We start from the raw sequence: 24735 nt of genomic DNA, 5'->3' as shown, positions 1-24735 counted from the left end.
AAATGTAACAGAGGTTCCTGGACACAAGCTTTGCTTTGCATGTTGACATGTTTGTTTAAGAGAAGTTTTGCAAACAAAGTGCTAGGGATGGTGTTCCAGAAAGGTAGAATGGGCTAATGTAACTCTCCTGTAAAAAGCTGCCCCTTGGCTCTGAGATCTGAATGACCAAATTAATGAGAGGAAAGCAGTAGCTGCAAACGCTGATGGATTTGGGTCTTACAAAGCACTTCTCTTTTCTGTCTGTAGGTGGCTGGAGAATACAAGTATCACCCTGAGTGCTTTGCTTGTATGAGCTGCAAAGTGATCATTGAGGATGGGGACACTTACGCGCTGGTGCAGCATTCCACTCTCTACTGGTAAGACAGAGCTGCGTGCTTTGCCACTGGGAAATTGCATTGCTCCCTGCTCTATGTGTATGCCACATTTAGCTGGCTTCATGTGGTTTGGCTTAATGCTGCACTAAGGAATACCAGGAAGCTGCCTTGAAGGGGGAGAAAGGAGTGGAACAAACATTAAAACTGAAGTTCAGGGTCACTGAAATAACTTAGAAGTGTGAGTTCGGCACTGATGGATAGGACGCTGCCACAATGACTCTCTTCACTTCTTCTAGTGGAAAATGCCATAACCAGATTGTGCTGACACCGATGATAGAAAAACATTCCACTGAGTCCCTGCGTGAGCAGCTGCCTTATACACTGACACTCATCTCCATGCCGGCAGCTACTGATGGCAAGAGGGGCTTCTCCGTGTCCGTTGAGGGCGGCTGCTCCAGCTATGCCACGGGTGTCCAAGTGAAGGAGTGAGTATGACAAGGCTGTGTGCAAAGTTCACGTCTGTGCAGAGGGAGCTGGTAAACCTTATGCAGTTCTGCTGTCGTGTCAGCTGCTTTAATTGCTGAGGAGGTCTGTCCCGGTGGAATGGGAACATTTAAGAATTGTAGTGGAGTAGCAATTTTTGCCATTGGGCAAACGATGAGCCCTCCCCAAACCAGCTCAAACCTAAGCATTTACTCTAATGGAAATCAGCATTGTTTTACTTCCCGATACTAACACAAAGGGAAGCAGCAGAGGTCAAATAGTTTTGATAATTCTTGCTAAATTGACTTTTTCCTCACCATTGTAATACCCGTGTTTAGAGTTAACAGGATGCACATCAGCCCGGATGTCCGAAATGCCATCCACCCTGCAGATCGTATCCTGGAAATTAACGGAGCTCCCATTCGTACGTTACAGGTGGAGGAGGTGGGTAAAGTTCTGTTCTGAAGCCTCCTTCTCATCTGTCTTCCTAGAGCTGGTCTGTCTCTTGGCACTGTTCTCCCCTCCTACACACAGTGTGTGCGTACACCCATGGTAGTCATGCTAGCAGTGTGAACACACAAAGACAAACTTTGCTGCTTACTTCAGCTGAAGAGGGAATTAGAGGGAAATGCTGGTAGGATGCAGTTCTAAATTTGTGGCATTCAGTCATGGAGAAAGATGATAAGGAAAGCATAGAGCTTTGGCATCTTGGAGGACAGAGAGGCTGTGAAGACTCTATATGTATTACTAGTGAAGTCTGCTGTTCGGATTCCCTTAGAGGCATCTGGTAATAGAAAAAGGTTCAGCTTATCCTAGGTATGAGATTACCATTGAAAAAAAAATTATATATATATATTTGATGTCTGCACTTACAAGAAAATGCTTTTTACAACTATCAGGTGATGCTGCAAGAGCGTAGTGAGACCATTACTTTCAGTATGCGAAGATTTTACTGTTGGTATTGAAGAGAACATGAGGAGCACAACAGCTTTACCAATGTTTTTCAGCATTGTTCAGGATGGAATCTTGTGTAGTTTTCAAATACTTCTCAAAAAAAAAAAAAAAATTTTTTTTTGGTCTTTTATTTTTGACCAGAACAGAATAGGCTCTGAACAGCACGAGAAACTTCTGTGTTGTTAGCTTGTCTTGTCTGGCAGATAACTGTGGTGTGTGCAACTAAACCAAAACTACAGAGTGATCTCACTGAACTCTGATTTCTGAGGGGCATTCTGCTGTGCCTCCTCTGTCTGCTGTCGTTCATATTCCTCCTCTTTGCTGCCATCCTTCCCTTTGGTTTGCTTGCAGGTGGAGGACTTGATTCGCAAGACGAGCCAGACGCTTCAGCTGCTGATAGAGCATGACCCTGTCTCACAGCGCTTAGACAGGCTTCGGTTGGACTCCAGGCTTCCCACCCACATAAAGTCTCCCATTTCTCCCCACTCCATCTCTCCGCTGGACATCAAGGAGAATCTGGAAGGAACGCTGCGCCGACGATCCCTCAGGTAAAGCTCTGAAAGCACTCTCTCTGACCTAGCTTGTCTTTGCCCTGTGCTCCTTGGCTGGGCTGCTCTGTGCTTAGGCCCTGTGGTTGAAAATGACTGCAGAGATGTGACTAATCTGTGGTATGAGCCTTGGTATGAACCACTGGTGAAGCAGTTGGGACCTTTACATCCTACTGTTGACATGCACTCTCTCCGTTCCCTTTCAGGGTGAGAAACTTTACTTAATAAAAATGAGGAGCTCTGCTTTTACCATAGAAAAGATACTGAGTTTTATAGTTAGAAAACAGAGAGGTCAGATTTTTATCAGCCTTAAATGGCTGGGGAAGAATGTGTCCTGAAAGGGAACGTGACTGGTATTTGGGAAAAAACTTGTTTTCCTGGTGCACTCAGTTGCTTGTTCAGTCATTTACCAGTATTTTAGTCTTTGTTTAGAAGTAATAAAAGCTGCATCTTCACAGCTTCTTCCTCCTCAGGAGCTCCACCTCTAATTGACAGTGTTGTTGTTAGGTGCTCCAGGCTTGGAAGCTGCTCTAGGTTTGTGAAGAGCTTCCATGGTGCTGGGAGAGCATCTGGCCTTTGCGATACAAAGAGCACTGAAGTGCATCTGGAAACTGGTCCCTTAGGAGCTAAGGATGATATACATCGAACCAAGAGCTTCCTAGCAGCTTCACTGACCTCATTTCCTTTACTTTCTAGGCGAAGTAACAGCATTTCTAAGTCTCCTGGCCCCAGTTCTCCAAAGGAACCCCTCCTTCTGAGCCGTGACATCAGTCGCTCTGAATCTCTACGTTCCTCTTCTAGCTGCTCCCAGCAAATCTTCCGGCCATGTGATCTCATTCATGGAGAAGTACTAGGAAAAGGATTTTTTGGACAAGCAATCAAGGTGAGGGATCTCTCCAAGCATTCATCAGTTAAGATAGACTACAGCAGTCTATCTCGTGAACCTCAACACTGTGGCCTTTCTTTGCCCTGCTGATAGTGATCAGTCGTGGAACTCACCTGAGTTGCTCAGTGAGGTCCATTTCTCTGTTTCTTTGTCTCTTTCAAATGTCAACCTTGGCTATACTGGCTCGTCTCCTGAGTTAGAGTGCCCATGTCTCAGCGGGCACCTGGGTGAGGCGGGGAGAATAGAGAAGTGCATTAAGTCCCCAGTTCAGTATTGCTCTCCCACCGTCTCAAAGGTTTGCCAGGCTGATTCAGTGAGCTCGGAACTTTGATCAGAGCCTAAATGTGGTGGTAGCCATCAACTCTTGCATGGCTGTCACAGTTAAAATCTCCATTAATAGCAGTTCTGTTCTCTGGCATTTAAGCTCTCTGGTCTTGACTAGGGGTGCTTTAGGAGCTGTTATCCTACCATCTGTGATAGCATCGGGGCAGCTTTCTCTGCCTTACTGAAGTAGTATGAGCTCCTCAGTGCTCAGATATTCAGCATGTTATGGGACTTTTCTCCTTACACCTCACTCATCACGTTTCCATGGATGGTGGTGGGCCAGTACTACTATACTATACTGTACTAATGAGCATATTTCTCTTCTCCTCTGCTCATAGACAAATAACAGGTCCAGGTAAGCAGAACCTTTCCTCTGTCGCATGCTTTTGTCATCTGCGTCCCCACAGTTAATGGCACAAAGGCATTTTTTCTGCTCAAATTACCCAATAGCCATCCTGTTCTGGTGCATGCTCTGGGAGTTAAAATTGTCCTCTTGGAGTTCCATGATGACACTTGTTTCAGTTCTGCTGGTATGTCAGCTTAAGAATACCACTTAGCCTTGCCTTGTCTTTGTCTCTACACTTCCTTTTATTTTTGGGTATTAGATATCCCTGGCTTTCATGTCCCTGGCTGAAATGCATAGTGTTCCCTGGCTCGCTACTTATATATGGATGCTTGATTTCAGATGGGAGCAGAAGAATATCATAACTCTTGCTTCTGTTGTGTTACTCTATTATTCCATGCATTTGTATTCCACCTGTATTAGCCTTGCTACGTCCCATGGTTCAAATGAGAACTAGTGTGCCACAGTGTTTGCAAAAGCTCACAAACTTCCTAAATATTATAACTGGGCCTCATGTTCTGGGTTGCAGTTCTGGAGGTTTTCTGAAAGGCGTTTTATTTTAAAAGGTATGAGGCAAAAGAAGCAACAACTTTCTTGATTTTCAGATTGAATGTTTTTGTTGCAATAAGTACTGTGTCTGGTCAGAACAGTCACTTTCTGTTCCTAGAGAGAATGTGGTTATTTAGTTACCTAGAGATCTCAGAGAGGTTTAGCTATCCAAGAAAAGCAACTCCAGAGGGAGAGGATTTCCAGGAAAACTCACTTATCAGAATTTGGCACATTTCTATTCACTCCTGTACCTATGCAAGCAGGGCAGAGCTGATTAAAAGAAACCTCTAGAACACAGCAGAATGCCATAAACCAGCTGGATACAGGCAGCTCTTGGAATTGGAAATACTTTCAGTGTCAAGAGCTAGGAAGTGCACTGCCCAGTGTTTGTGGTGTGTTTTTTCTGGGTGTTTGCCACCATATTGGGATATTTCTTTCATGTAGCAATACACTGCTCCTAAGGAGCATGATAAAACAACTGCTTCCTGCCTTAACTGAACACTCCGTGTGACCTAGTTCTTCTTGCACATGATTAAGTTTGATATGCTCGTCAGAAACCAGTAAGCTTCAGAGTACCCACTAATACCAAAGCATACCAAAGTGGTAGTGTAACTTTGCTTTGTTTAGTTTCATTTTTGATGCAAGTGAACATTGGTTTATTTGCTGATACAGAATATAACTGTTAGAACCTGTGTATAAACTGTGAGCATCATGCTGGGCAAGTGCTTTCTGTTGGGGAACTTGAGACATGCACAAGTACGGAACTGATGCCTTCAGAGGTTTTGACAGCTCAGCCTTAAGCTTTGTAAAAAAAGAGACTTCAGATCTGGTTCTTGGGGTGCTGTTGGTCTCTTGGTATGACCCTGTCAGCTTTAGAGAGTTTCTGTTTCGCTTACAGAATTTTTGAATTCTGAAAGGAGAAATTTTATGCTGTTTTCTTCAGATCCCTGGGCTCTGAGTTTTCTCTTTGATGCCTTCTCTGGATAGAGGGGGAGGATGTTACTTTTCAGAAGAGCTGCAAGAGCATTGGAGCTATTTATTCTTGAGCTTGGCCTGTAGTTCTGGTTTCTGTTTCCATCAGGTGACTCACAAAGCAACAGGAAAGGTGATGGTGATGAAGGAGCTCATTCGCTGTGATGAGGAAACACAGAAGACTTTTTTGACAGAGGTAGGAGCAAAATTTCCAGAAGTTTCTGAGCCGTGAGTGTGGACAGTCCTCCATCTTCCCCAGTGAGAGAGTGATCATGCCAGCAGGCTGGCAGGAATCAAAGTGCTAAGGAGGGAGACATTGCACCAGAGAGAGCCTGACACCAGCTGAATGTCTGCTGCAGCAAAGTGTGACTTGCTTAAACTGAGCAGTAGCCACAACTTCAGCTCCCAGTTCATTAATTTTTCAGTGATATAAAGCAGACTCAGTCTGAGGCAAACAGCTGTGCAAATACATAAAGGACTTATCCCTTGAGCCTTGTGCACAAATACAAGCGATGCGGGCCAATATCCATACGATGTTTAAGACTCCTGCTCTATTTAAACTGTTTTCTTGGCGGCTGCCTTCCATGTTTTTCAAAGTCATATTTAGCTTAAAGGCAGGCCGCTCCCTAAATAGCTGACGCCGCTATTCTGATCCTGACATGCAGTACAGATGCAGTACAGAGCAGATAGCTGCTCTGGAGAACTCCCTACTCTGAAAAATTTGCTGAACCCAAGGGTGCTTTCCTTAAAGACTAAGATCAGGTTAATTGCATGATGTGGAAATGAAGAGGCAAAAGGTAATTGACTGCTTTAAGATTAGGGGTTGAGTGCACTCTCTGGTGCCTGGAGGTAACTTCCAGGATAGGAATGCCGTCCTCTGCTGGGCAGGAGCAGTGCAAATATCATACAGAGAGAATTTGTCAGGAGTTGTTTCATTCTGCACTTTGAGATGTGTCTCTGCTTCCCAGGTGAAAGTGATGCGCAGCTTGGATCACCCCAACGTGCTGAAGTTCATTGGTGTACTGTACAAGGACAAGAAGCTCAATCTCCTCACTGAGTACATCGAGGGTGGCACCCTGAAGGACTTCCTCCGCAATGCGGTGAGCACATGCCGAGGGCAAGCCTGGTAGGCCTTACTTATTATGGAATGAGGTTGACAGCACGCTGTGGGCATGCCAGCCTTATGATGCTTGTTGCTAGTATTTTCCTGTGGAACTGCGTGGAAAAGCTTTCTCTTAGCTGTGGGTAGCGTGGAGCAGGAAGTGCCTTTTTCCTGGGGCTATGTCATTGTTTTCTGACTCCTGTAAGAGTCCCTGTTGAGGAGGAATTGTTGTCACCAGATGGCTGGTAAGATGGCCCCTGACCAGTGAGGACTTCTCTTTCAGGACCCGTTTCCCTGGCAGCAGAAGGTCAGCTTTGCCAAAGGAATTGCCTCTGGAATGGTGAGTCAAACTGTCCCTGCATCACCGTGCAAACCTCCTGGTTCAGGGTTAGCAGCTTCAGCAGGGTGGTGATTGAGTGGTTGTGGATCCTGGCTGGCTACTAACACGTGGTTGTTGAAGTTTGTAAATGTGAAGGGATATATTTGCTTGGAAACCCCTAACGGACTTCTCTCCCTCTGTTCTAGGCTTACTTGCACTCCATGTGCATCATTCACAGAGACCTGAATTCACATAACTGCCTAATCAAGTTGGTGAGCTACACCTCTGTTCCCCCAGTATGCTGTTCCCCACGTCATCTTCCTTCCCTGGTTTTCTCCACATGATGTTGAGTTCAGAGCCCTCACTAGTCAGAGTGGGACTAATTTCAGAGAGGGTTTGGTGCCCAAAACAAGGGAATTTTATCTTCACATAAGATTTTCCAGACTGATCTTGCTTTCACTGTTTCTTCATTCTCTTACCCCCTTTCCTGTGGTAGTGTCTCCTATTAACAGTCAACATTATAAGACTCACTTCATCTCAACTATTAAATATTGATATACAGCTGCTTCTGTTCTTTAAGCCACTGCTGACAGTGAACAGGAATTGCAGCCTCTTTGCTCCTGAAAGGAGCTGTGGGAAGTCAGCGGTTTGTTCTAAATCCCCCGTGCAGGATAAGACGGTGGTGGTGGCCGACTTCGGTCTGTCCCGGCTGATTGTGGAGGAAAGAAAAAAGCCCACTTTGGAGAAGCCATCTGCCAAGAAACGAACCCTGCGGAAGAGTGACAGGAAGAAGCGCTACACGGTGGTTGGCAACCCGTACTGGATGGCCCCAGAGATGCTAAATGGTGAGATACTGACACCAGGCTGCGGGCGAGGAGCCAGCCTGCGTCAAGGATAGGGATGATAGGATTACAGAAAGCTCCCAACCCTAGTAACGATCAAACCTATGAGAGCCTGTGTTTTTAGACCTGTTAATACACAAGCGTATTCATGCACACAGGTATCCTAGCTGCTCTTCTTTTGCGGTACCTGTCCCGATAAGCCCTTGTACTAGCAGAGGTAACGTTTCTAGCAGACACCAGGACTCTTCAGGAGGGTGCCAGACCTAAACTTGTTATGGTACAAATATCAGGGAAGATGGAACAGACCTGAAGCAAGACAGAACCTCAGAACAATTTCTGTTGCAGTCTCTTTGTAACTGTCCCTGGAGACATGGAGTCATTAAACTCCAGGAAGCTTACGTGTGTGGGTGCGTAGATCCAGGGAGAAGCCCTCTGCAGACAGGTTTACTGAAGCTTGGGACTGGGGCAAGTGTGGGAGTTGTCCAAGTGCAGGGAAATCTGTTTTTTGGTTTATAGCCCTCAGTTTTGTACAGGATGAACTACATTCCTTAGCAGAAAAACTGTCCCTGCAGGAATTGAGGTAAGGGTGAAATATAATGGATGCAATTTCCTCCTAATGAGCAGGTCTGTCAGACCAGGCTGAGCGCTTGGGGTTGCTGTGTTATCAGTATTGCCCAACCTAGTTCGCCAGAGAAGAGAGGACTTAGCTCTTCTCCCCCATATTCAACAATTCTTCATGTTGCTTTCTTGTGTAATTTTCTGTTTTCCCTCTCTAAAGGCCTGCAGGCTGCTGCTTGGAGTCTGTCTCAGACCTGGCATTTGTCAGGAGAACAGCAAGAATGCAGTCTGACATCACCTCTACAAAAAAAGCTGTTTACTGGATATTGGCTATGGAGGGGTGTGTCTGCAAGCAGAGAATGGCCTGCTGGAGCCAGCCTATGTTCCCAGATTCAAAGCACTGCGAGTGTGTAATTTATTACCTCTGCAGTCGCTGCAGCAGGGACTGGCTGCTGGTGAAGCTGAACGCCGACTTAATGCTACGTAGAGAGGCACTCCAACACTAGTCAGTGGAAATGGGCAGAAGCTTTCCATAGTTATCCGTAGCATTTGTTTAGACCTCTGATATGTGAGGTTTCCCTGCGTTGTCCTTTTCTTTCCCAGTACAAGACAGAAGCAGAGTTAAAATACGTGATAGTGTACAAAGATGCAGTTGATAGACACATCTTGAGGCAACTGACCCTGCTCAGATTTAAGCCTTGCTTTGTATCCTGTTTGTAGGGCCCTCCAGGGAATAGGCTTAGTTAAACTTTGGAGGCCAAGCCCGAGGGAGATGCTGGCAGCTCCTGGAGTAGCGAGGTGAGGAGTTGTCTGTCACAAAGCTGAATGCCATATGTTTCCTGCAGGACAGAGCTATGATGAGACTGTGGACATCTTTTCATTTGGGATTGTTCTTTGTGAGGTAAGTCCAGGACATTACGTGGCATTGTTAGTGGACTTTCCCTTCCCCATTGCCATCTCCTTCCACGCATTTTATCAGGCCCTGTGGTTGAGTGTATAGCCTTTTGATAGCACGGTGAGTTAAGCTGGGAGTGCAGGCTTACTCTGCGTCCATTCTCTTGTCAGGTGCTGATCAAGCCCTGGTACCCGTTTTGTTAGATGTTCCCTAAAACTGTGATTTTGATTTTTATTGCCTCGATAAAAGAGTGATCAGCTGTATACTCTCAGTAAATTCAGGGCTTCCAGTATAGATAGCACTTGATTTCAAAGGAGAAACTGAAACCCCTTTGCAGCTCTGTTAATGAAGCATACACTTTAAAGTCTGCTGGCTCAGCGAATCTCTGAGCCATTGTACAAACTTACTGCCATAATGGGCTTTCCTGCCTGCAGAGCAGAGATCGCCACTTAAGCTGCAAGGTATTTCAGTTTTAAAAGTATGTAAGACAGTGAAAATACAGAGGAAAGCTGAGGTGTTAGATGTACAGGTAATGCAGCAGTTACAAAAACACTAGGAGAGACCAGCACAGTTTCATCTTCAGTGTTTGGGGACGAAGAGAACAAAGAAGGTGTGTGCATAAATCTTTGTGGCCTCATCTGGAGCTCTGTTTATACTGAGCTCTCCTCTTGCAGAATGTTGTGGTTGTGAGTGATAGATTTAGGAACGTGAACAATCTGTATGTGGGATTAAAACAGTTGTTTCATCTAGAAAAAAAAAACTGGGGTGGTAGGATACGAACATTTCACTTGTTACCAAAATAAAAATGCTTAAAAAAGTTTTACACTCAAAAAGCAGATAAGGAAGTAACGCTGCCAAAATACATAATGGGCGTTCCACTGTCTCGCTACAGGATGTGGTTGTAGTGCTGAGTTTATTGGCATGGAAGAGCTTGGGTGGTTATAAATAACACCCTTTCTGTGATACCTGATGAGGCTTTAAACCTAATATTCTCCCCATGTGAGAGTTTGTATTGACCTTTTTTACTGACCTTATTATTGACCTTTTTTTGTGCCCGGATCACCCTACAGCTCTCTGCTGTGGGTAGGTTCCCTCTTAGTACACTTACTGGCACTGGAGGTGGAGTGCACCTCAGTGAGGCAGTAGGGTTTGTGGTGAGCACTGAACTTTGAGTGCTGGGGCAGGACTTATCTCTGTTCCACTCATCTTTCTCTCCTGCAACTTTCTGGGCATTGGTTATAGTTGTTCCTTCTGCTCCCTACCTTTGGTGCAGGGGTGCTGAATTTGCCACTAACTGAGCAACTTGGAATTTGTGATGCTGTTGCCTTCGCAGCACCATTTGAAGTCAAGCTCCACATGACAAAGGAGCTTTGCTGGTGGTGGTATATGATTGTGTGGGAGAGGAGGGATGGGATGGTGATGCAGGTTGTATTCATTACCTGCCATCAGGAGGGATTGCATCGTCCTGACCAGCACACAGCAGTAGGACGCTGTCAAGTTCTCTGGGAGATGCACGTTGTCCAGCGTCTTCCAGCAGAAAAACCCTGGAGATAAAGAGGTGTCTGGGCCTTCCTCCACAACGGTGGCCATATTGCGAGGTCTTGCAAAAGTTTCACCTGAAGTTTACCTGTATGAGCAGTGCCTTGCTTATTCCTGCACCTAGTGCCATAGGAGAGGAGGAACAGTATTTCTGTTCTTTCCTTTTCAACCTAAACCTTTGAAGGAGCCCCTCGCTAATGCTGGAGTTCCCTGCTTCTTAACATCTGGGGACTGTCACTGTACTTCAACACTCCTCTTGTTTCTCCCTAGATCATAGGCCAGGTTTATGCTGACCCAGACTGCCTCCCACGCACACTGGATTTTGGCCTTAATGTTAAGCTGTTCTGGGAAAAGTTTGTTCCTGCTGACTGTCCTCCAGCCTTTTTCCCTCTGGCTGCCATTTGCTGTAGACTGGAACCAGAGAGCAGGTAGGTTTGGGGCTGGGAGAACTCTTAGGTACGCTTGGAGGATGTGTCTGTATACCCTTGGTGGAAGGATTGTTCCGCACATAGAGCAGGAGGGGACTGGATTCCAGCGTTCTGTGGGAATGCTCAAATCATAGAATCATAGAATTGCTCAGGTTGGAAAGGATCTTCAAGGTCATCAAGTCCAACCACAACCTAACCATACTGCTCTAACTCTAACAACCCGCCACTAAGCCATGTCCCCGGGCACCACATCCAAATGGTTTTTAAACACTTTCAGGGATGGTGACTCCACCACCTCCCTGGGGAGCTTGTTCCAGTGCCTAACAACCCTTTCTGTAAAGAAGTTTTTCCTGATATCCAACCTAAACCTCCCCTGGTGCAACTTGAGGCCATTTCCCCTTGTCCTGTCACCTGTCACCAGTGAGAAGAGACCAGCCCTGCTCTCACTGCAATCACCTTTCACATATTTGAAGAGAGCAATGAGGTCTCCCCTCAGTCTCCTCTTCCCCAGACTAAACAGCCCCAGTTCCTCTAGTCTTTCCTTGCAGGGCATATTCTCCAAGCCCTTCCCCAGCCTTGTTGCCTTTCTTTGCACCTGCTCCAGCACCTCAATGTCCTTCCTGTACCGAGGCGCCCAAAACTGAACCCAGTACTCGAGGTGAGGCCTCACCAATGCCGAGTACAGGGGCAGGATGACTTCCCTAGTCCTGCTCACCACCCCATTCCTGATCCAAGCCAGGATGCCATTGGCCTTCTTGGCCACCTGGGCACACTGCTGGCTCATATTCAGCTGACTGTCCATCCGCACACCAAGGTCCCTTTCCATCAGGCAGCTTTCCAGCCACTCCTCCCCAAGCCTGTAGGGTTGCCTGGGGTTGTTGTGACCAAAGTGCAGGACCCGACACTTGGCCCTATTGAAACTCATATGGTTTACCTTGGCCCTTCGATCCAGTCTATCCAGGTCCCTCTGTAGTGCCTCTCTACCCTCAGGCAGATCAACACACCCTCCCAACTTGGTGTGTCTGCAAACTTACTGAGGCCTTTACTCAAAGGCTTCCATGTGAGGAAAGCCTGACAACTCAACAGCTTGGAAGAGAGGCTGCTGAGTATGGTCACGGTCTTTTAAGCAACATCTAAGACAGGGTAAGGGAGAAGTGATTGCTCAGGATTTCTCATGTGCAAAAAGTAGGGGCAGACCTAGGCAGCAGATATGAAATACAAATACCTAATTTTATTTCAGTTGTGAAGCTTGCAGCTTCAGATCAGGGTTCCAAAAGAGCAGGACATCCCTGGTCATCAGTTATAAAAACTTGGCTATCTCTGAAACTGAATGGGGAGGAGAAATCATGTTCCTGCTCACACCTCTGTGCAGGGACAGTAGCCTGGATGGACAGCCGGTCCAGCCATTCCACACGCTGTTCTGCTTCACGTTCCCTACTCACATTTCCTCATTGTTGTTCCTAGACCCCCTTTTTCCAAGCTTGAAGATTCCTTTGAAGCTCTCTCTCTCTACCTGGGAGAACTTGCCATCCCCCTCCCATCTGAGCTGGAGGAGCTGGACCACAACGTGAGTGTGCAGTACGGACTGAACCGTGACAAGCTACCTGAAAACACAACCTAGTCAGCTCGTCCTGCTGCCTGCATCACTTCTGCTGGAGTAGAGCGACAGGGAGGGAGATGCACTTCAGCCACTTCCAGGGCATTAATGGGGCACCACGCTGTGCATTCGCTGCATTGCCTCTCTCTCCCCACCCAGCGCCCTCCTCTTGGATGTCCTGATTCACTGTGGATTTCTGGCATGTTTCAGAAGCAAAAAGGACTGTTTCCTGCCAACTGCACCTATGAAAGCTGCTCAACACTATTTTTCTGGCTCGAGAAATGCTTCTCTGGCCTTTTCAGGCTTCTTTACTGTGGTGCCTTAGAACTTGGCTGCAAGCTGTGAAGCCACTCTGGCCCATCAGCCAGGGAGGTAATTGCTATAGGAAACTCTCCTGGGCAAGGACCAGCACTTCTGGAACTGCTTCTCCCACTGACTGCCCTGCTCAGAAAGCTGGGAAAACTGGACATCTGGCAAAAGACCCAACCAGCACAGTGTGTGTGTGTGTGCGTGCGTGTTTATGTTTGTGCCTGTGTTTTCCAAAACAGCCCGCTGACATTTGACATGGAGGATGAGAGTGAAAAAGCCTAGGAACTGGGCAGCTCTCATGGGGAAGCGTGTATGTGTTTTTGTTTTGGTTTTTTTTGTGGGTTTTTTTCTTCCTCTGTCTCTGAATACCTCTGAAAGCCTGCCTAGAAACACTAAGACTGAGCTCTAACTGCCCCACCGGATGGGCAGCCAGAAAATGAGCCTCTGAAGCATCTTCAGACTGACCCTGTACAGTGAGTTTGCCTGACCAAGGACCTTAACCCAGGTGAGAGCGGTTGAACCTAAATATGTAGAACTGCACTAGACACCGGCTGTGAGCATCCCTGGAAAGGCAAAGCTGCTCAAACTCTCAGCCTGTGGGAAGGAGGTGACAGGGTGGCAGAAAGTGCTCTTCAGAAAGGTACAGGTCTGAAGTGGCTCGTGCTTTGTGCGTGGATGGTAAAGTGGGATGCGGCCAAGGCTACTTAAAGGATGAATTTGCTGGTAAACAGAAGAGTGCTGGAGACTGTCCCATCTCACTAGGAGTGGCAGCTGGAAAACTAATCATTCAGGTGCCATTACCTTATCCTTCCCTGCAGGTTGCTCCCTTTGAAGGTCCTTCTTGCAACTGCTGCTGCTGCAGCACCTAGGCTGATTGTCCAAGCAGAAACTTTCCTCAGGGTCATTCCCTGCTTTGGGGAGAAAAAAAGGGCTTGGAGTCACTGGGAGGCAGAGTACTTCTTCCTTCTTTAGGTGGAGAAGGAAGAAAGCTACTGCTTCAGTAGCTTATGTGGTTGTCAGAACCAAGCAAAAGCTTTGCTCAGAAGTTCTACAAACATCTTGGTTTAACTTGATTTTTTTTAGTGTGTTCCTTTCTCCCTGCACCTCCCCTTCCCTTCAGTACTGAATTGTGGGAAATGGGTGTGAAGTCTTTGCTGTTAGCTTCATTTCGCCCCACCCACCTCATGCTTACCCATGAGTTCAAAATGTGTACAATTACATGGGACCAGTCAGCACCTGACACAAGGTGTGTGTGTGTCAGGGGATTGTTTTCAGTCCACGTAGTGTTCTAGAAACACTTGGGGCTCCTTGTGCTTTGAGGAGCAACCTCTCTAAAATGGGTCCAGTGGATTCAGGATTGTTAATAGGATTTGTCCTTTCCTCTCCCTCCCCCAAGGCTGGATTGTGAAGGGAAGAGTCCTAGGTAATGTGTGGGTGAGATTTATGAACTGTGATTTGCACAGCTCCACATTCTAACTAAATTAAAAAAACAGTAAACGTATGCTGTGGAAACAGGATTGTGTTGTCTGTGTAAAAATGTAATAAAGCCGGAAACTGCAACCTTCTCTTGTCACAGAACAGCAACAACAAAACTACACAGACCAGATACCGCAAGGACTCCTCTTCTTGAGCCAGGGGCTCTGCCACACACAGGACTACTGAGATGCTGTGCAAGTGCTCAATGGTAATACTCACCCGGAGTGGTGTAAAATAAAGACGTTGTCTAGCTGTTCTGTTTAAGACTGGACAAGAGTCAGCAAAAAAAAAAAATATTCCGAAATACGTAGTTCAAGAGGCATTTGTTAATGCCAGGACTGAAGAAAAAATGCTAGCTATGTCAGTGCCTCCTGTAACCTGCTGTGCTCTCTCCTCCTTGCTTTCCAATGCAAGGTCCCGAGGGACGGAGCTGCTGCTGAGCGGCACCAAAGCAGAACTGACCTGCGTCACTGCAGGAAGGGGCTGTAACAGAGAGCAATCTTCCCACGGGCCAGCCTGTTTTGTCAGCCCAGTTCACACACCCACAGCTGCTTTTCAGGAACACTGCCCCAGTCCTGGGCTAGCTGCTGGCAGCAAGGAGCCACGTCTGTGCTGGGGAGGACAGGCACTGCTTGTAGTGGTTTACGTTTGGGCCTGGCAAACTGTAGTAGCATCTTCCCTGCTCCTCAGTTTGAAGTCTGCAACAAACATAAGGATGCTGCTCTGGCAGGCAGGAATGATGAGCCACAGTCCACACAGGTCTACAGAGCATTTTTCTTTTAAGCTTTAATACAAGGTAGCACAATCTGCACCTTCTCATAATGAGGTATTTAAAACATTTTACAAAGAAATGGTATTCAAAGGCATTTAAAAATAAAACATTTCCCTTTTTTGAATCAAACGTTAACACTAAAACCCCTGCTGCCAAGTGCTATTCCCTGTTAGGCCCTCAGCTATAAAGCAGATGGCTAGAAAACTTACTTGAATGGCTTGATTCCCCTGAGGTGGGGGATAGATGTTTCCCTGAACTGGCCTTGCCTCGGTGCCATCTGGGAGACACTGCAGCAGCTATCCTTTCCAAAGTCCCTGGAATGCTGATAAAAGTTGTTATAAAATCTCTCTAATAGGGCCAGGTTCAGTAAGCAAGCAGTCTTGCAGCACAAGCTGAGCGTGTCCAAAGAGGGCTGGGCCAGAAGCCACGCTGTGACTTTGGGATCTTACAAGAGCAGCAACCCTGTCCTGCCCTTACAGCAAGAGCTGCTGAATTAGAATCCACAGCTGGCTTGACCATGCCCTCCAGAGCTGGCTCTGTATAAAGTCGAGGGAATTCAGAAGATGTTATCTGTCCTCAATGCTCAACCTGCTGTAGGTGACTGAGGGCCGCAGTTTTTTTCTTTGCTCCAGAACAATCTGCTGCTGGCCTTCTGGTCTCCTGATCTGTGTAAGTGAGCAGGCGGCAGACCACCTGGACACCTACAACTGTGGCTGTGCATGTAGCACCACAGGGGAATGGAGACGCACCGTCAGCCCTGGAAGACCTGGATTCGTCAAGACCTTGAGAAGTGCTTTTCCAAGTTTACACTGGGGCTAAATATACCGCTACTGACCAGAGCCATCCCTCAAATACACTCTTTCTTGGGGAAAAAAAACCACACCTATTCTAGTAGCAGGATTCTGGATAGGATTCTCCAGCTCTCAGCTACTAAAGCAAAAAAGACAGGAACTATAATCAGTGTAATTATCTAGGTCTGACGTGAAGCTCCCCTCAGTCCCTGCGGTACTGCTCCCTCCTGGGCTTCCAGGCTGAAACATTAAGTAACAGTGCACGCTGTTAAATAGGAAAGGAACAGAAAAATAGGAAGCCAAGACCACGCTCAGGGCTATTGATTCTGTGGCCAGGTGCGAACCCGGCCCGTCGTCCCCTCCAGCTCCTTGGCACTCCATGGAGATAGGTGGGAGGAAGCAGCAGGATCCACCACACCAATCCCCAGCTGGTCATGCACTGAATGGTGCCCCTGAAACAGACTGTGATGAATAGCCCATTGCTCTGTCCCTCTGCATCACCTTCATCTGGCTTTCACCAAAAAGAAAACAAAACAGAAATGAACACACGCAACCCCCACGCTCACAGTGGGAAGCTGGAAGCTTCACTCAGCCTGGACGACTCCTGCCCAAGCTGCTCAGGCACCAGGGGTACCTGCCTGCCCCATGAGCGGGCCGCTGCCATCATGTGTGTCCTCCACAGGCGTCTGGTTAGTGTGAACTACAATTGTGTTCTCATCCACAAGCTCACAGGCAGGATTGGTGAACGCTGAGAGCGGCAGTGTGATGCGCTGCATTTCACGCTCATAAACTTTCTGCTCGTGCTTTTCCTTCAGGTCTTTTCCCCTAGATAAGAAAAAAGAAATACATATGTACATGGTTTGAGTGAGTGCCACTGCTTGAAGGCAGGGTCAGTAAACGTGATATGGTAGAAAAGAAGACTCGAGACTCGGTTCTTTGTTTAACAAACGGATGTTCCAGCCACATACAAAGCACCCAGAAAGATACCCTAGCATGGGCAGAGGACCATGAGAACCTTTACAAATATGCAGCTAAGTGAAGTCTGTCCATCTCCCACAACGTCTTACTCACTGACAGTACTTCATCTAAATGATCTCTGGAAAGCCAAACTTCTACAAACCACGGAGCTGACAAACATTTCCTAATACCTTACAGTCCCGCAGGCCCTAAGGAGTAGTGAGACAGCAGAGACCACTGCTGTGCAAAAGAGCTTCTATGGCTTGCTTCATCTGATGGAAACAACTACTGAAGGTGGTGATAGATTCTGCCTTTGTTGCAGCAAACAGACTCGTGTAGCAAATTACGCCATTACTGAATTGATTCAAGCCTGTTTCAGAGCTGGCCGTGCCTGCTGCGGCTGCAGCTAACAGCTTAATACCACAAGTGGCTTCTCAAGCCTACTTAACTTTTCAGCCTGCTGCTAAGTGAGGTGACACCTCTGTAATTTGTACTGAGGAAGAACTGCGTGGCTTTAAAAATGGATGGCATTAATAGCATGTTGTCTCCAGAAAAGCTACGTATACCAAAAGGTATAAAACACATTAGAGTGTTCTCACCACACCCACCCAAACCTGCCAGCCCGCACATGCAATTTTGAGAGCAAGGCACCCGGGAAGAGAGGAAAAGTAATCCTGTGCTGCAGCCCTGCAGTGCATATTCTGGGTCTGGAGAAGCAAAGCTGCATTCAGACGAAGCTCAGTATTGCTCCTTACTGCCAAAGAAAGGAGTGAAGTGGGGCAGGCACCACTCAACACCTCCTGAGGCTCGTGATCCCCAACAGGCAGAGCTGCTGGGGTTTCCAGTCGGCACATAAGCATTTTGGCAGCTTTTCAAAGCTGCCTACAAGTGTGCAGCAGCGGCTGCCGATCCTGCCAGCACACGAGACAGCGTTCTCTGAAGTGACAACTCAAATCAGATTCTTCAACAAGCAGCGCTCTGTGTTTTGCCCCTTATGTAACACTCCTCCCTCTGTTTTTTTTCTTCTGTCGGCGTTTATTATAAACACTTACATAAGGACGTGTCCTAGCTTGGGAAAGGGCTCCTTCTGCTTGGCTGTATCAGGCTGCTGTCAAACAGCCAAAACACTGAACAAACCCTCCCAGAGGAGACAGCCTGGGCCTTCACTTGCTGCAGCTATACTGGTACTTGCTAATCCTGCCCTGTCTCTTACAACTAAGCTGCTTCCTATTACCACAAACCCTTCTGATGCTCAGACACTGCTGAGCTACAGAAAAGTTTCTGTGCAGCGCAGTGAAGTGGCCAAACAAGTCATAACTCACTCATGAATCAAAACTGACCTTAAAGCAGACAGGAACTTTGATGCATGGAACTTTTCCAAAGAGTGCTACTTGATATGCAGCTTCACAGAATACAATGCACGTGTGGCAAAGGATTCGCTGATTATTTTTCTCCTAAAGTTCCCTAAACTAGTGAAAGCAGGGGAAGAGGCGGCCTGCTGAAAGGACTGCTCTTCTGATTGCAAAGTAAACTTCCTGTTAAGTCATCTGCCCTGGAAGCACCTGAGAAAGCCACAACAAATCATGCACATACACATCCCAAAACAAACGAACAAACAAGAGAGCTGTCTGAAACTTTAAATGTGACAGAATACCATATGGATGGGTGAAACATCAAGAGTGAGATTCATTCTTACATTATTCTTTTCATTTTGTGACAAGACAAACTCTTGTACAATTTGTGATGTTCGAAGACTTACGCATCTATTTGTCTTTTCATTAGGATCTGGTTGGGTCTGCAGATATTCAGACATTCCTGATTTAAGTTGTTTTATGCCTAAACCAACTTTAGGACAAAGGAGAGCAGCCACTGACCTCTTATAGATGTATCCTACGACAATGCCAGCTCCAATGGCAATGATTATCACCATCATGATCAGCCCCAGCACATACCCTGTGAAGAGGGAAAGGAAAGAGGCAGCATTGGAGGCGTTAGGTCCAGTTACAGCAGCACTTTCAGAGCCTCAGAACAAGTCCATCCTGCCAGAATTACAGGAACGGATCCAGCACACAATCCTGTGTTTTTACCTAGCGTCCCTAAGTCCTTCTTTTCTCTGGAGTTCATCTGCACTCTCTGACTTATCCCAATGACAGGCTGCACAGCGGCTGCCTCACTCCGGGAGGGCAAGGTATCAGCTGGTTCAAACACCTGGTTGACCTCCTGAGAAATATTAACTTCTGCTGTAGGGACTGGGGCTGTGGTAGCAGTAGCATCTGTTGGGAGGAAAAAAAGAGATATACAAAATACTGAGCATTAATGAATACTTCAAAATAACATATGCCATGTGAGTGGGACAGATCTAGACTGGTATCACCAAACTGTCTTCAAAGCACACTGACAAACGCTTATTCCCATGAATAATAAGTTATTATTCACAGTAACTTCAAGCAGTTATTGCCAGAAATCCTACCGAGGGAAATGTACTCTCTTTGCTTTCCTCTGACATGAATCCATGCAACTAGGAGTGTAAGGCATCACCTCGGACAGAAGACAGAGCAGAATGAAACCCAGGTTCAGAGCATGAGTCCAGGGGATGCACAATGACTTCATTTAGTCTATAGATCGATATACAGGCTGCAGCTTCAATCATGCTGAACAGACATGAAAAAAGATGATGAGAATCTCCGTCCAAAGTCTCCCAGGAGTCTATTTATCTCTCTTCTGCCTCAATCTTCCTGACACAGGAAGGTTTGATGGAAGGAGACTCCAGATGGTGTGAAACAACCTGGGACATTTTTACCCAGCCCCTCTTCGCAGCCACGTAGCAAACTCCTTTAGCCTGATGGACAGGCTAAGTCAGAGCGACACTTCAGGCAGCACAGGCATTGAATCATGTAAGTACAGCGTGGCCCTCCTCAGCCAGTGCCCACAGAAAGCTGCGTGAGGATGGATGCTCGTTGCAAACTCTTTCTCAACCCTGCAGATTTTTATCAACCACACCAATAAGATTTTCAAGAAAGCTCTTTCCTTCATGTCACGGTAAAAGCTATTGCAGTAGAATGTATACATCTACTGACTGTCCTAAACAAAAAAAAATCCCCCCTTTTTGGAAATGCCATGCAGTGTGCACGCACACCTGAAAACTCCCTCCATCTCTCAGCAGGCCCTGGATCTCACCCCACAGCTGGCATTAACTCCATCTGGATTTGCTATCTGCAGCCATTTTGAGTCCTCAGTGGAATGTGAAATGGAAGTACAGATGGGGAGCCAGAAACAGGAAATCAGGGTGCCTGCACTGCACAGTTATGTTACTTAAGGTCAGGCCAGAGAAGCTCAACTAAGGGGAGCCGCAGAACATAACTGCTATAAAACGGTGCCTGCTCTGAGACACAAGAATGGCCAAACCCTTTACACATGCAGATGGTGTACTGGATGGAAGGTCAGTTAACTCCCCAGATCCCAAAGCTGCAAGACTGTTCTTGGCAGCAGAACATTTGTTTTCCTTTATCTTTAGGGAAAAGCAGGCAACAGAAAAGCAGAGCTAAGGAAAGCAGAGGGAGTACGTGTGGGGGAAAGCTGTTTACATGCAAGGCCAGTGATCCCGAGGGACAGGGCAGTGTGTGCATCTGGAGAGGCTCAAAGATCAGCAAATAGTCCAAAAAACAAGTGCTTGCTTTGGCCTCAGCCAATACTGACATTTCCTCTTCCAGAAGCCGGCTCTCAGCTATGGCTCTCCTCCTGGCAGGCTCCTTCACACCCCAAGATATCTGACTGACACCCTGACTGACGTTTTGTTTTTAACTGTCCTCTCTTCACATCCTGTTTTTATCAAGTTCTTCCCCCTTACCTGTACCCAAACTCAGCCTGGCACTCCTTCAGCAGCACGCAGTCGCTCCGACAGCAGTAACGTGCCCCACAGTAAGGTCCTACCCACTTCCCTACAGTTTCTAGACGTCCAGTCCTCCGCCTTTTGTAACACGGCTCAGCAGCCCTACATAGACCAGCAAAACGGGTGGGGGGCGAGGCTCTGCACGGGCCTTTTCTGCTGCCAAGACAAAACCTCCAAGCACCGGCGAGGGCTGGAGGGGAGCCCCGGGTAAGGGGCAGTCGAGATCGCACGGGGACCCCTCCCCAGTGACCGGTCCCAGCCCGGGCAGGGAAGAACAAAGCCGGGGAAGGGCGGCAGCGGCGGGGCGGAGAGAGCCGCTCCTACCTGGGCACGGGGCGATCTCGCAGGTTCTGCGCTCGGGGACTCCGGCGGCGCCTCGGACGTAGCACCAGGGCGCGGCGTCTCCATTCGGGTTCCGGCAGCTGTCGTGATCCTCGGCGACTGCGAGGAGGGCACGGGGCGATCAGCGCGGGGCTCCCCGCTTTCCGAGCCCCGCCGCCCCGGCCCCCCGCGCCCGCACCCACCTGCCGGGAGCGCGGCGCCGGTCTCGCTCCGCACCGCCAGCCAGTTGAGGCACGGGGCGCCGCCGAGGGCCACCCGCCGGTTCCCGCGGTAGGACGCGCCGTCGCCGCGGAGGCACTCTGCGGAAATACGAGGCCGGGCCATGCGGGGAGGGTCCCCCTCGCCGGAGGTTCCCCTCCGGGGTCGGCCTTTGTCCCCCACAACAAAGCCGGGCCCCCACGGGCGGGTCGACACTCACCCTCGGCGCCGCGGGCGACCGCCAGCAGCAGCGAGCCCAGCAGCACCGCGCCCGGCGCCCGCAGCGGGCCCCCGCGCAGCATCCTCGGAGCGGAGGGCGAGGAGCCGCCGGCCCGGCCCCGCCGCTCGGCTGCGCTGCGCTCGGCGCCGCGCCGAGACCTGCCCCGGCGCTCCCCTCCCCGGTAAACAACCGCCGGGCTGCGCTCCCTCCCCTCCCCGCCTCGCGGCCGCCGCCGGGTCCTAACGCTAACGCCGCCGCCGCCGCCCGCCCCCGGGCGGGTCCCGGCCCCGCGGGGAGCCCCGGGAGGGGAAGGGGTCGAGAGCCGCGGGGCAGCGCTGGGGCGGCGGGGGGGAACCCGCGGGGAAACGGCCCCGAATCCCGCGACCCAAAACGTGAGAAGCTGCTGGGCCGGGAGGGGACTCCCAGCGCGGAGCCGTGCCTGCACCCCGGGTCGGGGCTGGGATGTTGTTCATCTTCCAGCCGCCCCTCCAGAGCTTAGAACTGAATTCTCCTCCCCCGATTCTGCATTTGGGTTCCCTCAGCCTTAGAGAGACTGCGCCCGGGGGGCGCACGCAATCCCGTTGCTTTCTGGGGACTCCGCACGCTCGAGCGGCTGCGTCTGCTTGTAGAAAAACAAGGTAAACAGCCCCGAATGCTTTAAATGAAGGGTATTGCAATCATTCAGCCGCAGCAAAAAAAGCCTTTCTACAGACAACTGAAATGGACGGATGGGTTACAAGGGGTACTTTTTTCCCAAACAGGCAGTATTTGGATTCTGCAGTGCCGGTGGCTGTGTGCAAGCATCGGCAGACACCAGCAAGGTTCCATGTGACAGAAGGGAAAAACAACCTCTGAGCGCCTGGACCTGCCGGCACGGGGCTCTCAGAGGGGGCCGTGGCCAAGCGGTGGGTCTGCAGCCAAGGCACAGGCTGGCAGCACGAGGAGCTGCTATTTCTGGTTTTTCCACCGAGTTCCTTCTGACCTTGGCCAATCTGCCCACTTCAGTTCTGTGCTTTTTCCCTTTTCCTTTCTGCTAAATGAGCGATAATCAAACCTTCCTCCCCTGAAAAAGACATGGAAGGTCCCTTCTTTTAAGGTGCTTTGAAATCACATGCAAACCGCTGCCGGGAAGCTGCGTGCTGTACTGTGTTTGATGAATCGCTGTCAGGGCAGCGCTGGCTGCAGCAGCAGTCCTCCCCTTCCCCTCCCAGGTGTTCCCATCCTGGGAGTGCTCTCTGTCAGGCTGTTACAGGTGTCAGGAGCAGGCACAAAGCACCGATCCCAGCCAGCTTTTACCCTTTTCCTACCAGGTCACGCACACATACATGCTTTACAGCCAGCCTGCCCGCTGCCCACAGCGCAGCCACAGAAAAAACAACAGATGTACCAGCATGGCAGAGGGGCAACGATGGAAGCAGAGCATTCAGCAGAACTGAGTATGAAACTGTAGCCTTAGCACTTACGTGAGTCATACTTTAACAATACGATTTAACAGGACACTACATTTAGATTCATAATGTCGAATTTAAAACAAAACCTGCAGCCAGACTTGCTAGGTTGGAAACATCCTTTGTGTGTCAGTGCTGACCAGCATCACAGCTAAGATGTCTGCTTTGTGCTGTCGGGCTCACTGTGTGCACACTCAGCTACTGCATTCCTGATGCTCTCCAGTTTTGCCCTCCGTGAAGGCGCTGCTGAGTGGAGCAAGCAAGAATTCTGCAAAAGGGCTACTGAGTCAGACCTTCCGTTTGTAATAGCTCTTCCTAAGAGATTTGATGGGACAAATTCCATTCAGTCAGAAGCTGCAGAGCCACGCATGCATCCAGAGGCACAGTCTGTCCAATATTGTTTGCAGAGGGCTGCCAGCCTCATTTCTTTTAGTTCATTTTGTGGGACTAACTCGGCTTCCATGCCATGTTGCACAGAAAGCACCTCCCCCTGTACATCCCGATCCAGGAACTGCAGGCTGGGCAGTAATCTCTGGAAACAAACCTCAGACCTCTCTCTCCTGTTATGTAACAAGATAAATCTGCAGTTCTCATTACACCCAGCCAAGTTCCAGCAAACAATCAGAGTTTCTAGCCCATGGAAGAACAATGGGGAATCTGGGAGAAATGCAAAACCCATCACATTAACGGTAAAGATCAAAGTCTTTTCCACATCTGACTTCTAAGCTTTTTTCCCTTTTATCTCTAGCTTTCTGCAGGATGAGGAAAGATTTATGCCTAGCAGTTTCACACAGTTAAGTTTAATAGGATGCCAGTAGCTGCTGTCAAGGCAGAGTCAATTGTTCTTCCTGAGCTTTGGGAATGGGCTTGCTCTTCTTGCTACGCTCTGAAGAGATTAAACCTGACACTAGTTCCTAGGACTCAGTTTCCAAGGACCTACCCAAACTATAACTAAGCAAATAGCTCTGCAGCTATACCCTCACATTGCTTTCATGTAGCAGTCAGAATGTGCATACACATACATGCACCACAATGCATATGCCCATCCACAAACACCCCACAGAAGAATACGCATGCTGTTTCTAGGAACAGGGAAGGTCAGGCACCCTCCCTGAACTCCGTGTGAACCATTTCCAACTATCAGCTGGTACCTTTGCTGCTGTTTGCCTGATGCAGGTTTCAGAATGAACAATGTCAGCTTTCTCTGTCCTGCCTCTCAACTGGGCTCTTGTTTTTTTTTTTAATGATTTTTGCCTGTGGAAAAAATTAAAAATGTATGGAAAATTTTCTTTGAGAAGAAAAATGCAAGGAAAATAACATGTAGCACAGCATGCTACAAAGCATCTGCAGATGTACAGTTCTAGAAGGACTTCTCAAGAAGTCTTCAAACACACCCTCCTCCTCTGGCCACAGCCAAGTACGTTCATACCTTCCCAGACAAAAGTTCAGATAGTTTCCTACTGAAGGTACTAACATGCTTCATCACTTAATCTTACTAAGTAAGGGGAATAAGGAAAATCACCTTTATAGTCTATTATTTTCTAGACAAATTAACATGGATTGCTTAAATCTGAGAACACTGACCACAGCCTTCCTTTTAACAGGGCACATGGCACATTCCTATCAATTCCCATTTCTTCTTTTTGGGTAAATAAAAATAATTCTTCCTTCCCCCCCCCC

The 24735-nt window shown here is 48.3% G+C and overlaps 2 protein-coding genes across 6 annotated transcripts in view; one reads left to right on the top strand and one right to left on the bottom strand.

Annotated features, from left to right (window-relative positions):
- Positions 1-14677, top strand: part of LIMK2 (LIM domain kinase 2) — a 31608-nt gene extending 16931 nt beyond the window's left edge. For 3 of the 4 annotated variants that reach the window (XM_021413212.1, XM_021413211.1, XM_021413210.1), the window contains exons 3-15: positions 247-356; positions 611-799; positions 1136-1241; positions 2103-2299; positions 2996-3182; positions 5483-5569; positions 6342-6473; positions 6759-6815; positions 7001-7066; positions 7465-7639; positions 9040-9095; positions 10899-11056; positions 12521-14677. In XM_021413212.1, the coding sequence (XP_021268887.1) occupies positions 247-356; positions 611-799; positions 1136-1241; positions 2103-2299; positions 2996-3182; positions 5483-5569; positions 6342-6473; positions 6759-6815; positions 7001-7066; positions 7465-7639; positions 9040-9095; positions 10899-11056; positions 12521-12677 (1677 nt within the window). In that variant the 3' untranslated portion in view covers positions 12678-14677. Of the gene's footprint in view, positions 1-246; positions 357-610; positions 800-1135; positions 1242-2102; positions 2300-2995; positions 3183-5482; positions 5570-6341; positions 6474-6758; positions 6816-7000; positions 7067-7464; positions 7640-8914; positions 9096-10898; positions 11057-12520 lie in introns of those variants that run through there. The other variant, XM_021413213.1, reaches the window with a different exon arrangement.
- The window catches only part of PIK3IP1 (phosphoinositide-3-kinase interacting protein 1), an 11971-nt gene continuing 2436 nt past the window's right edge, over positions 15201-24735 (bottom strand). Inside the window, exons 1-6 of one of the 2 annotated variants that reach the window (XM_021413222.1) lie at positions 21608-21755; positions 21372-21488; positions 21172-21288; positions 19046-19231; positions 18833-18911; positions 16619-16826 (exon numbers count right to left, since the gene is read on the bottom strand). In XM_021413222.1, the coding sequence (XP_021268897.1) occupies positions 16619-16826; positions 18833-18911; positions 19046-19231; positions 21172-21288; positions 21372-21488; positions 21608-21689 (789 nt within the window). In that variant the 5' untranslated portion in view covers positions 21690-21755. Of the gene's footprint in view, positions 16827-18832; positions 18912-19045; positions 19232-21171; positions 21289-21371; positions 21489-21607; positions 21756-24735 lie in introns of those variants that run through there. The other variant, XM_021413221.1, reaches the window with a different exon arrangement.

This window comes from Numida meleagris, chromosome 14 (genome assembly GCF_002078875.1).
Source record: "Numida meleagris isolate 19003 breed g44 Domestic line chromosome 14, NumMel1.0, whole genome shotgun sequence".
NCBI lineage: Eukaryota > Metazoa > Chordata > Aves > Galliformes > Numididae > Numida > Numida meleagris.
Note: the sequence above shows the minus strand (reverse complement) of the source record. Positions and strands in the feature narration are given on the sequence as shown.